The 15,501-nt window shown below is 39.6% G+C and overlaps 1 protein-coding gene across 11 annotated transcripts in view; it reads left to right on the top strand.

Moving 5' to 3' along the window:
* LOC413968 (dystrophin, isoforms A/C/F/G/H) overlaps positions 1-15,501 on the top strand; it is a 413,776-nt gene that overhangs the window by 24,803 nt on the left and 373,472 nt on the right. For all 11 annotated transcript variants that reach the window (XM_026446499.1, XM_026446488.1, XM_026446500.1 and 8 more), the window contains 4 exons: positions 362-478; positions 564-740; positions 813-920; positions 1,393-1,504. In XM_026446499.1, coding sequence (XP_026302284.1) covers positions 362-478; positions 564-740; positions 813-920; positions 1,393-1,504 — 514 coding nt within the window. The remainder of the gene's footprint in view (positions 1-361; positions 479-563; positions 741-812; positions 921-1,392; positions 1,505-15,501) is intronic.

Below are 15,501 nucleotides of genomic sequence, written 5' to 3' on the forward strand. Positions count from 1 at the left end.
TATGTTTACTGATTTATATAACTTTATTATGAGTATATATGTTTCACATCACTCATATTATATAATTTTAAATATAAATTGAATTATTAGTTGATAACATTTTTAGTAAAATATGTAGTTCAATAATGTTTAACTTGACTGTTATAATGTTATAAAATAAACTGAAACTGAATCTAATAATACATTTCATGTCATGACTGCATAAACTAAAGTGTGCCAAGACATAAATAGCAACTCTTATTTTCTATTTCTTTTAGTATTAAATATTAAATGTTAAATGACAAATATATTTATATTTTTTACACATAATAGATTTTTTAAAACTCTATATAATATTATATAAAATAATTTTTATTTTTAGGCTAGACAAGAAGAACTTTCTTCTCGCAAAAGATCATTACAGAATTTAATAATAAATCAAAATGATATTTCTTTGGGAGAAGATGAATGTAATAAATTACTTTCAGATATGGATAAGGTATCATATTAAATTTATTTATAATAAATCATATATTATTGTTTATAAATAATTATAATTTAAATTATTCTAATTAATTTTTTAGGCTAATATAAATCTTTCCAATCATCGTGACTATGTTGAGAATAAACTTGTATCTCTTAAAAAATATATTTGTACTTTGGATGCTATTATGGCTTGGGTTATGGAAACTAGAGCGAGAATAAATATATCCCGAGAATTACCTCAACAAGAACGAGTTGAAATTATTAATAATATTATGGTAAATAAAAAATATATATATATATTTATAAGAAAAAATTAAAAATATATAAAAAAATAATTTATATTGTAGACCAAAGTTGAAGATCGAGAAATGGAAGTAAAGGATGTATTAGAAAATTATACTAATTTAGAAAAAGAATGCGAGTCTGCAAAACAACCTATTTCTGTAGAATTACAAGTAAGTAAAAAATAGTACAAAATTGAAAATTTTTAATTTAAATACAATTTTAGTACAATTTAAATAGAATTTAATATAATCAATTTAATATAATTTTAAATAAAAAATAAAATTTTTTTTAGAAAAAATAAAATTTAATATAATTTAAATAGAATTTAATATAACGAATTTAATATAATTTTAAACAAAAAATAGAATTTTTTTTAGAGAAAATGAAATATAATAATTTCATTAAACGTTTAATTTAAATATTTGAATATTCTAGTTATTATAAAGTAACCAATAATAAAAGGAAAAATGTTACTATATTTACTCTAGTTATATAGGAAAAATTAATTTTAAAAGGTGGCGTTCTGATTAACGTAAGTCAGTTTTATTCGAACTAGCGTGCGTGACAGGTGGACCATTGTTCGTAACTTTTATTTTAAGTTTTGTGATCAATTTTGTGTTCAGTTTTGTGTACTTTTAATAGGAAAAGCTCAAAAAATTACGAGAAGACTGGCAATTTGTGAAAAACAATGGAGAATTATCAAGTTACGATGTCAAAACTGCAATTGCTATTGGAACTGCGTCATCAGGGATCGGTGAGTTTTTCTTTCCTTATATAAAGCAGAATTAAGAAAAAATAGCAGAAATATAACGTTTTTCTAGTTCTATACAATAAGTACAAAGTTTCTATCATTATTATTAACTAATATTAACTAATATTCATATTAATTTTTTCATTCTACGCATATTGCGTATTTCGTTTTTTGCATTCTATTGCGCGGGAAAGTTTCAATTTGAATTTTCGTAATTTGATCAGTAACCATAAGATGGCATTTTTGTCGCTAGTAATAAAATCGTATATTACAAAATATATTAACTTTCAACAATTATTATTAATTAAAATATTTTTTATTGACAAATACATATATAAAAATTTTTATATTTTTTTTTATTTTGATAAATATATGTATTTTTCATCAGATTTTTAATAATTTATTTATTTAATATCATGTCATCTGTTAATTTTTAAGTGTTTAAAAATAATTTTATATTTCAAAAATAATTTTAATACAAGTATTAAGCCTTAAATTTTCATAAATTTTAATTTGAAATTAAAAAATATTAAATATTATTAATTACAAAAAAAACTAAAAATTATCTATCTTAGTGCATCTTGGTAGGATGATTCTTTTTTTTATGTAACAAAATTATTCAATAATTAGTATAGCCGTACATAAATATCCGCTGTTTAAAAATTTAGTAAAAATAAAAGCTATACTAATTCTTAAATATACGTTATTTGCGATTGTTGGGGAATTTTCCAGGGAATCTGGTAACTGAACAATAAATAGTACATTTAGTCGGTTCGGTAACCGTAGCCACATATCACTTCCACTCCATCTCATGGAACGATATATATCCGCCATGTTAAGTGCAGTCTTTTCACCGAGTAGCAGGGCTTTTCTTTTACTTTCGTTTCACGATCGATCTATGCATTAGGAATTGTCGACGGCGATAAATTCTCCCGATCCGTGCTATCTTTAATTAAAATTCATTCTAACGACATTCTCGTCCAAATTTTTTGATAGAAATCGAATCGACGCTATAAATCGATACGATCGTTACCGCTCTTAACTACATACAATAGATTTTCCTTTTTACGTGCAAAGTCGGTGATAGTAAAAATTTCGATTTCGAACGCGCGGCGGAATCATTGTTATTAAAAGGCTTAAATTCGATTTAAGCTTGATAATCGACGTTGAATTAAAATTTTGTAACAGGCCATATGATTTGGAATCGTGTTGGGATAATCGCGGTTGATTCAGGAAGGAAGAACGTGAGCGTGTTGATCCAAAACCGGAGAGCTTAACGGAAAGGTCGAGGGTTTGTAGTATAAGCGCGATCGTCGGGCCGCATAATGAGCGGATAAGCCGCCTAATGTAGTCGTGGTAGAACACCAGCAGACTGAAGATAGCTAAGGCTTCGTTGTTCTCTGTCTTTCTTGTTCTTCCTACCGTTTCTTATCGTTCTTCATTGTCTTCCACTTCGGTATTACATCAAGATGAAATCAGATTCATTTGACGGAAATTTGAAAGGTCCAAAAACGGATTAAGCCTAAGCTTTGATCCATCTTCCGGAATAATATATATTATTCCCCTTTTTTATTTTATTTCTCCAGTTAATCATTTTCTACGTTTTTTTTATCTTTTCGAATATTGAGAATATTGCTCGAAATTATGGTTGAGAGAGAATCAACAGGATTTCTTTGTGTTTGATCGATTGGAAAAAAAAATTTAGGTCTCTTTTTTTATGTCCCCTAAGGGAACAGGATGCATAGTAGTTAATACGTGTCGTTTTCTTCGTATTCTCTATCGATTGATTCTTTGATTCGTTCATTAGGATTATGTGCAATAATTTACTATTTTTTTCTATTAATAATTTTTTAAAATAATCTTCGATAGAAAATAAAGTAAAATAAATTAGATCAGGTTCTTTTCAAATTTTTATCATTAGAATTATATGATATTTAAAAATATAAGCACATATATTTTCGTTAATATCCAATTGAAAGAATCACAGAAATTCATCGAAATTCATCGTCGAGGTATGAATATTCCGTAGTTGGTTAGTTTATTAGCGCTTAATGAAAAAGCTGATTAGCGGATGGACTCCTCTCGGTAACTTTTATGCAATATAATATTTCGATGTTCGAATAGGGAAAGCGGATTGCAGGTTGATTCGAGCTGACGCGATTAGAGTAGAATATATTGTGAGCCATGATCACGTTAACGGTGAATTACGCCAATCCTAGGAAAGCAGCTTTCAACGGGCGTAGCATGTATATGCTACGAGAAACGGATGTTCACCTGAACAAACTCGTTTCTCGTTAGCGAGAGAGCTCATTAAGACTTTCATGTTCCTGTGGTCACGTTTTTTGCCTAGCGTAGCAACATGGATTGAAAGGGGTGAAAAAAAAGGAAACGTATGAAACTTTCCTCCTAGAGTGCTTTTTAGCATCCATCATCAATGCGAGAGATGTTGTTCGGTCATTTATTTTCTTTCTTTTTTTTCCCTTATCGCTATTTTTATCGGTTTATTATAATATTTAAACGTTGACAAATTATATTTTCCAGAGAATTAGGAATTAAATGTTCCATTTTTTTCAATATGAATACGAATAAAAAAATCGTACGTAAATTATTTTTCAACGTATTTCATGCGATAGATCAATTCGAGGGATAGTATTCGTGTTTTACGCGGTGTGGTTGTGATGTCAATGGAGGGAAATAAAAAAAAAGAAAAAAAAAAAATAAAATTTCCGAATACGCAGGGATACGCAGGGACGAGAAATATTGGATGTTACGTTGCTTTGCCGACACAGGGATTGTACCGTGCTAATTGCAAATAGTCTGTTGTACGGGAGACAGCTTTTTATGCGGCGACTGGTAATGACATCCGCCCCGCGCAGCTGACCCTCTATTATTTCTCACCGGTGCTCTCCTATCGAACAAAATCCTCTTGGCAGGAGAACCCGCATATTTATCTTGCCCCGAATTTCGAATTTCGCCTATCAAAGCGCGCATTCAGCCCCTTTCATCATAAATGCCCCCTCACTCCCCAACGATAATTCCTTTTTTCAAACTCTTGACCGAATAACGAATCTCGAAGTGAAAAATCGCTTTTCGACTTGCCAACCGAATTAACAACCGTTCTTCGTCGGTTGTACGATTGTTTCACGGAGCTCGCTTTCGTGCAAATAGTTCGCCATAGTTGGAGTGTCCATTGAACGGCTAGGAGGAATAAAAATATGAAATATCGTTAAATAATCCGGGAATAATTTAGAGTTCTTTTTCGGGATAAATCGAATAATAAGATCTTTTATTCCATCGAATCGTTATTATCTACGTGATAAATAAGTATCAAAAAGGAAGGTAAGGGAAGGAAGGAATTTTCGCAAAAATTCAGAGACTTTATTCTTACTTGATTCGATTTCAATCAATATATAAGAGAGTTGCGAGGAAGTGAAAAAGAAGACGAGGAAGGGAGTTGGCGGGGATTTACGTCGCGAATAAGACGAAGGGCACTTTTGGGGGATCTAATAAGAGGCAGCTTAGCCATGAAATTTTATTGTAGTACGAGAAAGGTTGCCGGTGGTGATGGGGCGGTTTCGTCGTGCCATACGTTACTGCTACGCATGAATGCTCGTTGGATGGGTGTGTGGGTGGTGCGTAATATAGGACAGCGGTGGTCTATATAAGCCCACCGCGTACATACAGGTTGGTAGAGAACGAATGACGAGGGGAGGACGGATGAGTGAAATAATGGTTTTTTGGGGTTGGGTTCGACGCTGAAATATGTATCACACGATGGTGACCGCGCATTACCGGGAATGAGATTTTGTATTAAAGAGTAATGGAAAATTGTTATTTAAACTTTCGTTCGGATAATATTTATTTTTCGATATCGATTTACTTCGTTAATTCCTACTCGCTTGCCGCGAGTTTGACGCGATATATATTCATTATTTTTTTCCCTTCCGATGTATTATACGTTATTTACGCTATTTCACGGGGAAACAAGAGTATTATTTTGATCCCATTATCGTGATTCGCATCCCTCATTGTTAAAAGAAGGATGATTCGATGATCGAAGATGGTGGAAATGCAAATATATTTCTCGAGAGACGAAGCGCATAGATTTCTTCGAAACGTCAATCGATCGAGATACATTCGTCTTCTGGATAGAACTTTGCGTTCCTCTTATATTCCTCTTATATTCCGTTTCTATTCCGTTCCCTGGATATGTTCGATTCCGTTCGCTCGATTGAACGGGGCGAAATTTGAAAGGGGTTCGCGTGTGTCAGAATCGTTTTTTTTCTTCAACTTGTTGAAATTCTTATCGTTAATATATTTTACAAAAATCACATATAGATAGAACTTACAAATTTATACATATGGGTATTAACACGTTAAAATAGAATAAACTTGAAATTTAACTTTCCATAAAAAATAATCAAACAAAAAGACCAATAGATGTAACAAAGCATAAACAACGTAAAGCCATATTATAAAGTTAACCGAATGTGATATCCTGTCCTCGTTTGGCTCTTTCATTGTCGTGGGCAAGAACGTACAAGAATCCCTGAAACAACATCGTTGCAATCGTCTAAATATATCTCAATCGAGATTCAATTTCGACTCGTAATTTCTCTTTTCCTTTACCTGTATCGCTTTCTTGGAGTTTCTGATCGAAGTGATTTGACAAATTTTCTCGATCGTTCGACCCGTGAGACCTTTCAGAGGTGATTGAATGGTCGTGCGCCGTGTCATTACAGTTTTATTTGGGTCGTAGTAGCTCGGTACGTACTCTGTCGTTTCCGAGGCGACCAACAGCTTCTTGTGCTCGAGATTTCTCGTTAACGAGATCAAACGTTTCGTGTACAGGTCGATGATAACCTCCTCGAGTATCAGTACCTGTTAATTTGTCGCCAGATTGAAAAAGGGTTCTTCTCTTTTAACCGGCAATCGAGCGCGAGCGTTTCGTTACGTGCACGAGGAGGAAAACACGAGGAGGAAAACAGAGATAGAAACGCGGATAGAAATCTAAAAGAGAGTTGTAGTAACCTGGGCTTTCTTCACGAATTTCTTGAACAAATTCGGCAGGGATGCGGTTTTACAGAATATTCTCGTGCTCAAAAATTTCCCATCTTTGATTTCTCGATGCACCGTGTCCTCTGTTAAAACGTGAAGGGAATACGGATTCGGATAACGGTTGAAGAACGCTCTGCAAACGGTCAGCCAACAGTATGGAAGAATCGTTATCTCCGCGTTTTCCTTCATTGACTGAAACTTTAAATTTTCGTGCGTGTAAAGATACAAATCATTCCTCTACATCTAGTACATTCGCCTAATCGATTTAAAGAAAGATGTAATATCCCTGTAACGCGCTCGTTTTCCACAATCAGATTCGAATTTCTTTTCTTTCTTGCTCTTATCTCAATTCTTCGATCATAATCTTCTTGCTCGTTTCCTTTCTCTTTTATTTTCTTTTTAACCTTTCTTAACGCGGCGAGGCGAAGGAAGAGCGTGTTGGCGCGAATCTATAGAGTTACTGGCGCTTACTCGTTCATTCGTACCCACTCCCCCTACTCCCTCGGCTATTCTTTCACCCTCCCGTATCCTTGCAATTCATTAGCGAATCGTCAGGTGCTTCATAAACAATGAACTGGGAACCCCCCTCATTAACGTAATTTCAATGATAATAACGCTTCCACGATTTTAAATGCGTTTATATCGTTCCGTGTTTACCGTGGACAATGATTCTGATTCTCCGTGCACGGAATTACCGAGCGAATGCACGGTTCGTATTTCACTCCCCCTCCTACCCTTCCCTTCCCCTCCCACGTGTTTATTCGTTACTCTGTAACGATAATATCGTAAGGTTAGGTGGTAACAGTTTCGCGATTCTTTTATCTTTTATTTATTTAATTATTTATTTATTTTTTCCTTTTTTTCTTGATTTCCTTTCTCTTTCAACAAGTCGTGTGATTCGACTCGAGAAAAACCAACCCTCGCTTCAATACCTTACCTCACGATTTTAATTTTAATCCAGCATTATCCGTTCTTCCTATGATCTGTGTACCCAACCGTACAAAATTTTGACACAATTTTAACACGTTTCTCTCTTGTTTCCCGGAAACGCCTCCTATGCTTCTTCTGTATATTCTGTATATATATTTCTTCCAAATTTCGGGATCGATTCGAGTCGAAAGTCGAATAATCGAAGTTCAAAATCCGCGGGGATTCGAGTATATATTCGTTATTATCGTCGTCTTCTATAAATCAATACGTTTCTCGACGACGAGGCATTAGAGTGGCGCGAGAATTGCGATCGGATCGTGATGGATCCGGGAGAGGCGTAACAATTAGCGGCGTTATTGGGGAGAAGAGGAGGAGGGAGGGGGTTTCGGGTCTCCAGTTTCGTCCTCGTCTAGGTTGTCTAAGCCGTGTTCATTACTGTACCGACAATCAGGCTGTTCCAGGATCAAGAGGGCGGGAAAAGGGCGACGGAGGGAGTTGGGGGTGGTTTAAGCGAGTGTAGCCGCGGCGGTCAGGCTTGTAATCTGACGGTGGTGGGTCGCCCGGTTGGTCGGGGTAAAACGGTCCATTAAGACCGGGTAGCAGTTAGTGGCCATGCCATGGAGGAAGCAGCCAGCTTACTAATGCCGGCCCCGCTCCAACCCCGTAAGGGCCGTTACCGAGGTCGGCCCTGGGGGCCGGCTGCCTTCACCTTCGCGAAACTTGGATTTTCGCTCTGTTTTCCCTCGTTTCCCGCAAACAGACCGATGCATCATGCCGCCCCATCCGTGATCAATTGTAACTTATCCTACGTGTCCAGGGGATATATTTGTCTTCTATAGACTGGAACCGTCCACGAGTTCCGAGTGTTATCTTTGAACCGGGATAGGAGGGTGGAGAATATACCTCCCCGTGGAGGATCGAGGTTAGATGTAATTTATTCCTAATTGGAAAAATCTATTAGGTAAACTTACATCAAGGAATCGATATCCTTTTTCTTTTGTTAAGGTAAACGTTTTTAAATTAAATTTAAAAAATATTCTTCGTGTATCGATATTATAAATAGTTCGATGTATTTTTTCCTTTTATATATTATTGTTTCAGGATTAAATTATTAAATTAATACAAGTTTCTAAATTTCTGAAAGAATAAAATTTAATTTATCTTTCCTCAAGAAGAACGTTTTAAAGTTATTATATTTTCTCGAAATGTCGAACAACGTTTCAAGGAGGGAGAAAATACATAGGATAAATTTCCACGGAGTACATCGGAAATAATTTAAATCATTTTGATTTCTCTTCGCCCGACGGTTATGCTATTTCGCGGAACGGTGTATCAAGCCGGGTATATTGTTCTCACTCCGTATCTAGACGGCAGGATTACGGATATCGTCCGGGGAACGCATTTCTTAACGACGAATCAACGTGTACACGCACACCCGGGAAGTTTATCCCGGTTGTAATTTGAACCGCGAGCTGGACATCAAGTCAGCTCGATGTTATCGCGTATGTCGGAGCAAATTACCGTACACCGTGGATACTGACGGAGTGGTTGTACAGTCCCACGTACGGTACGATATTCCGTAGCCGTGGGAGGATAGGAAAGTACAAGTTGCGAGAAGGGAAGAACCCCCTTAAACGCGCGCGCTCGATGGGGGTGGTTTTGCCTTCACGAGCCCAAAGTTTGATTACTGTTTTCACCGCGGGGTGGGAAGAGAAACGCAACACGATCCTCTCTCTCTCTCTCGTCCAAACTCGACGCGTCGTTACTTCTCCGACATTAGAATTTGCTCATGTTCTTGCTCCTCGAGTTTCGTTTTGTTTCACGTGGAATAATTCGCGGCATGTAAGGCTCCGTCTTTTATCGTTGGATCTCTCCTCCTTCGGGTTATTCCTTCAGGTACGCTCCAAGCAATTGCTCCTTGCCTTGAGAGATCAGTCTTGATTGCTGCGATTCTTTTAATCTTATTGAAACGATAGTTGGAGATAATCGAACTCGTTAAATACACGCGATCTTCCCATCGAATCTCCTCGTTTTTCTACCGAAGATCGAATTGACGAGGGTAAAATTCTCGATCGAAGGGGATGTTTTATTCTTAATGGACAGATATTTTAAACTCGTGTGCGTGCGCCCCACGATGCGATAGTCGACATCGTTACGCGGATGATGACTTTTTCATAGCGGTGTTGATAAGGATATATCTTACCCCTCGTCGCGCCTTGGATCCTTTTCGATCCCCTTCGGCTCGAGTGGAAGCGGAGAAGAAAGCAGAGGCGGTGATCATTAAATTTTCGACGAAATTTAATAACGTTAACCTCGAACTTGGAAACTGGCTCTCTTTAGACGCTCGTTAGACGCTCGTTCGTAATCATCTTTCTAGCTTCGGGGAGGGATGATAATGTCGATATAACGTGACGATACGACCCGCTCCTCGTTTCGTGTCCGAGCATCGCGAGCTCGAATTAATCACATCGTTCCGTCATAAGCTCCTTCTTCTGATGATCACATCGGGGGGGATACGCTCTTCGCGGCCGTTTAATCCACCCTCGAAATTTATTTTCCTCCCGATCTGGCCGCATAGTTTCATATTCAAATCCCGCTGCGCGTTAATTAAATCGCGGCGCTCTGTCCGTCTGGAGAAGTTTCCTCGAAAAGGGGTGGGAAAGGATATTTCTCGAGGAGGGAAACTTTGATTCGACTTGCACGCGATCGTCTTTGCACGAGATCGCGATTCATCGAGCTCGGGATTCAACGAATTAGAATTCCTGTTTCTCGGCGGAGATCGGCTTCGAATTACTCGGAAATGCGTAATTATCCGGCGCGGTTGACTTCATCCCTTAAGTAATTCGATCGCGAGCGAAATACATCCACGAAAAGAAAATTGAAAATTCACCTTTTACGTACGCAATGCATACGATCCTTTCGATCTTTCTTTGACTGCTGCTCCGTGACGTATCGCTTCGATTCCGCGCACTTTCGAAATACGTTCCCTCGCTTGAGGGAGAGCCAAGAAGTTGTCGAGGGTATTGGTCGCATTTCCTTCCGATTTTTCGCCTCCCGTCCGTCCTTTGGATTTCGAGCCGTGGCTCGAGAAGTTTGCGCGATTGTGCGCGCGGAGGCGAGGACGTCGCCGGGGGAATAATACGCGAGACCGTTCCCAGAATCCAGAGTTTCGCACGGCGGGAACAATGGACAAGATTAATGGGAAATGGCGTGAACGTTGGAACCAGGTTCCAACGGATTCTGGCGCAAGCATAACGAGAGGGGTCTTGCATAATCCGTCTTGCGGTGTTGCGTCGCGACGCCGGATTATTGGAACATTTACCATAGATAGAATTCGACTCGTGAGTCCGCGGACGATACTTCGAAAGAAATTTTTCGCCTCCGCGCGAATTCTGATCACCGAGAATGAAAGCTTCGATTTAATCCGCGTTTTTAAAATTCGAATAGAAAGGGGAATTTAATTGAACGCGCTTTTAATAATGTTGCTTCCATTCTTTTCCCCGAATTTCGTTAAATTAATTTTAAGCTCGGTATGCAAGACATTGTATATTTTACCATTGTTCGAAGGAGAAACGAAGGATAAGAAGAATCGTGCTTCGATTTGGATGTATCGATATTAATTCATCGAGCGTGAAGGATATTTCGCAATATAATGCGTTTCGTGCAATTTCTTGTTTCTCGTTCATCGGGAGGGGAAGGGAAAGAAGAACAAAAAAAAGGGGGAAAAAGAGTTGGGATTTCCCATTTACCTTTCCTTCGGCGGATCGCGAGAAACACGCGAGAAATCGTATGAAATTGACGTTCGTTTTATCCGCACGGTTGAAAGCCATTCGTCGATATCGAATGGCGGTGCTAGTGGTCCGTTCTAAATTCAATCCAGCCCGCAAATCGAGAATTCTAATAGGCGGCTATAATTTTGCGGCAGATCGTCCATGCTTTTCCCATCCTTCTTCGTCGGTTTCGCCATTTGAAAATTAAATCGATAAATTGATTCGTTGTAACGGAGGAGAATAAATAAAGAGGGGTGGAGAGAGAAAAAACGGGAGGGGATGATGGGAAGTTTTCACGGGCGTTGGTTTATTCGGGGACATGTTCAAGGAACATCACGGTTCCTATACAGGAAACTCCTATACGGAACCGTAGAATACGATATTGAAAAATCCCTCGCCTTACCTCGCGTAACCGGTTTCCTTTTCGCTTCTCGTCTCGCCGAGGATGGATGCGCGCGAGGGTGGCAGGAACGGTAGCAGGTGCGCCACGTGAATTTATCGGCGAGAAGGAACTCGACTTATGAGCACTGCTTGTGATTTGAATCGGCCGAAAAAGTTTTCCTCTTCGGTCGGCCGATCATCGATAATTTTTAAACTTCTTTTCCTTTTTCTTTTCTCCTTCCCCATTTTTCGTTGATCGAAAAATAATCCGTACAAACGAAACGTACATATTCTGCATCCGTTTCCAATCCATTCCACACAAGAATTGCATTGTGCTATATATATATATATATATATATATTCTCCACGCGTGAGGTTGTATCATAACACGATATATTCTTAGTTCCAAGGAACGTTCTCGATATTGGCATGGTTATAAGAGAGAGGAAGGTAAAGGTGAGACGTTGGAAACATTTGAAATCAGTGCGTTCCCCGGGGACACCTCGTAAATCGTGCGCCCCGTTGTTGGCGCCTTTCCACGTGCCTTCCCCCCTTCCCCTCTTCACCTCTCTGCATCTTGCCGCTCTCTCTCTTTTCGTGGCCCCGCATTTCCTCCGTCCCTATCGCTCCCGCATGGAAAATCCGGGGAAATCCGAGAAAAATCGCGTTATCGCCAACCCGTGAAACAGAAGCCGTGTCGGGAGGGAGAGGAAGGGAGAGGGAGAGAAATTTAGAACGTTCGGCGACCAAGTATTCTTGCACGAGTATCGCGAGTTTTATTTTAATTTTTTTCTCTCTCTCTCTCTATCTCCGATGAATTTTTATGGGGAAGTTTGAGAGTACGAGTTATCGTAGAGAGAGAAAAAAAAAACGGATAGTGGCGTAGATAATTTTTTCTCGAATCCATCTTCCACGATGCCAGTTCCTTTCGAAGGGAAAAAAAGGTTATATAAACCGAAGTCTGCTCGTGATCGAAAAGATGCAGCTTTTTCCTCCGAGGCGGAAAATTTATTGTTTCAAGAGGACGGTGTGTCTTTAAGATCCGATGAAATTCTTTACGAAGGGAGGAGAGATATTTTCATATATTTTTTTTTTCTCCCTTCTCTTTTTCCAACGATTTCCGAACGAGAATCCTGAACTTTCCGCGCTTCCGCGAATTATTTCGACTTCGATGTCTCGTTCACTGCTCTCTCCGCCCGATAGAAAAGTTTCTCTCCATCAGGAGAAAGCTTTTCCCCAGTTCCCGCGTCGTGTCGCGGATTACAATGCATCGCATTTTTCCTTTTTTTTCTTTCTCCTTCGTTTTGCCTTTCTCATCATCTTGATTCGTGCAGTTTTTTAAGCGCAAGCGATCGCAATATTTGTATACGAAATATAAGCACGTCGAACGAATAGTTGAGAGAGAGAGAGAGAGAAAATAAAAGTCTATTCCACGTTTTCGTTCAACGCGTCTTTTCTCGTTGGTTTATTCGTTCGCGAAGTAATTTCGGTGGCCCTCTTTCGCAAATATTGATCGTGAAAAAATGGTCTGTGTCTCCTGATACGAAGACAGCTTCAACGGGGCGTGTGGAATCGAATTTCTCATCTGGGAATCTGGGTCGACTGTGTGTATCGTTGTGCTACCGTAGAATGTCGATGATTATTCGATACAAATTTAACTTACTCGGCTAGCACGGTTAGAGAAAAAAGAAAAAAGAAAAAAGAGAGAAAAGAGAAAATAGAGAGCATCTGTTGGAGAAGTTATTGGAAAGGGGTGGAGTGGAATGTCTCTTTGAAAAATTGGAAAATTAAGAAAACATTTTCGCGTGAAAAAAATACATGTCGAACGATCGTTGAAACTCGTAGAAAAATACGAATTGTTCGAATTTTTTAGAAGAAGATAGTTTCGATTAGAAAGTTGAATTGGATGGGAACGTAGGATATGGCTGGTTATAATTCACGCGCACATATTGGATGCATAAACGGCAGTGGTTGTTGTCGTCGCCATAGTTAAAACGAATGAGAAACGCGGCAAGCGTTGCCGATCCCTGTTAATCGACTGCAAGCACTTCACTCAGACTGGGATCATTTCCGCTAGGAACGTTCCGCAAATTGAGTTCGTCACGGTCCGGTGAATTAACGTCTAATAGTCTGTTCCGAGGACGGAATTAATTACTTCAGCTTCTCGAGTCTTTGGTATTAAATGCGCGAATTAACATGCTGAAATAACGACGAGCGGCCAGATTAGTTTCATCCGATCCACGCGTTAAAGTACACCGAACACATTTTGTCAGCTCGTATTACTTCCGATTCTCCGCAGAGTTCTTGGAGAACTGTTTCGCGCGTTCCCTCGCGTCCCAACCGAAGTCCCGTAATTCAATAATCCGTGGAGATCGAAGTCTTTGGATCGATATCGACTTCGGAATGAATCAGACGAAATTTGTTAACGAAATCGGGACTCGATTCGATCGATTTTTAAATTACTCGAAAGTAAATCGAGAAAGAGGATAAATTTTAGATAAACTTAGAAATTAGATCGTTAGGGGAGGAAAGGTGTTTCGCAAGGAATTAAAAGTTGTACTCGCGAGGGGAAACTTGTTACGACTGGAAAAAAAAGGAATTGGGGGGAGGAACGTTATCGATTCGCCCCAAAGTACTCGAAGAATCTTATTGTACTCGTGGACAGACTACGAGTACACACTCCAAAACACTTGTAGAACGTTGGATACCGGTCTTGGATTTCACCGTGCATTAGATTTTATCGTACAAATTTCGATCCACAAAAAAAAAAAATATAGAAGAACAATCTGCTCGAATTTTTTAAATTTTCTCAAATTTTCGTTTCCTCGTCAATCATCATCAATAAAAAACGATTAAATCTTCGACTTGCACGACTAATAACTTGACATCCATCCGAGAAAAAGCATCGTGAAACGTATGTAGAAACTGATTTTTGATCTCGGGACTAGGCTGACCGACGGAATCGTTGGACAATTTTTGCGATCGATCGGCGCGGAAAATGGGCCGGTTCGGGCCGCGTCTGGCTCCAAAGTGGCTATATCTCCGTGTCAAGAGCCGGAGTCAGGGATGTCGGGTGACATTGACCGCGGGAGCAACCCCCGTGTGGAGGGTCGACGAGGTTTTCGCTGGCGCGTGGAAACGGCGCTTGCGCCCGCCGCGTTCTCGTGCAGCCGGGTCCGCGAAGAAAGGGGCGACGGGGTAAAACACAGTACGACCCCGGACGGCCAAGGGGTAACGACACGTTTCGACCAGAAAACAAATCCTCCGTCCTCCATCGGACGAGTTTCCCGCGGATGCTGCTCGATCGCGATTCCACACGTTCGCCGAAACCACGAGCGCCTCCTCCACGCGATTGCCTTGGTGGATCATCGAGTCGGCGTCGATCCCGTTTTGCGCGCGTCAAACACCCCTTCTTGCCTACCCGGCAACCCGTTTTGTGCCCGTGTCGTTGGTGCTTACCCGTTAGATACGCCTAGATAGACGTCGGTTCTCATCGTCGTTTCCGGCTTTCCCCCCCCCCCCCTTTTTTTTTGGTGGGTGATCAAGTGTGTGATCTGCGTGATAACGTGTGCCGGGTCCTCGTTTCGGGTCGCATGGCTTTGTTATGAAACACATTATGTAAGTATTATTCCGCCACGTAACGATATTTTTACTTTTAATGGAAGGGTAGTTTTTGGTTTTCATTTGGATTATCGCGTAAGCGGAACGGAGCCGCGTGGTGCACCCGGCATCTCGACCCGGCATCGGCTATAGATTTGCTTATTAAGTCTCGCTTGAGAGAGAAAACTCGAATGGAAAAGATATCGTTTCGCGTATGTAAACGATGCTTTGCGGATAAAAAGTACGGAATTATTAATATCG

This window comes from Apis mellifera, linkage group LG1 (assembly GCF_003254395.2).
Source record: "Apis mellifera strain DH4 linkage group LG1, Amel_HAv3.1, whole genome shotgun sequence".
In the NCBI taxonomy this organism is placed as follows: Eukaryota; Metazoa; Arthropoda; class Insecta; order Hymenoptera; family Apidae; genus Apis; species Apis mellifera.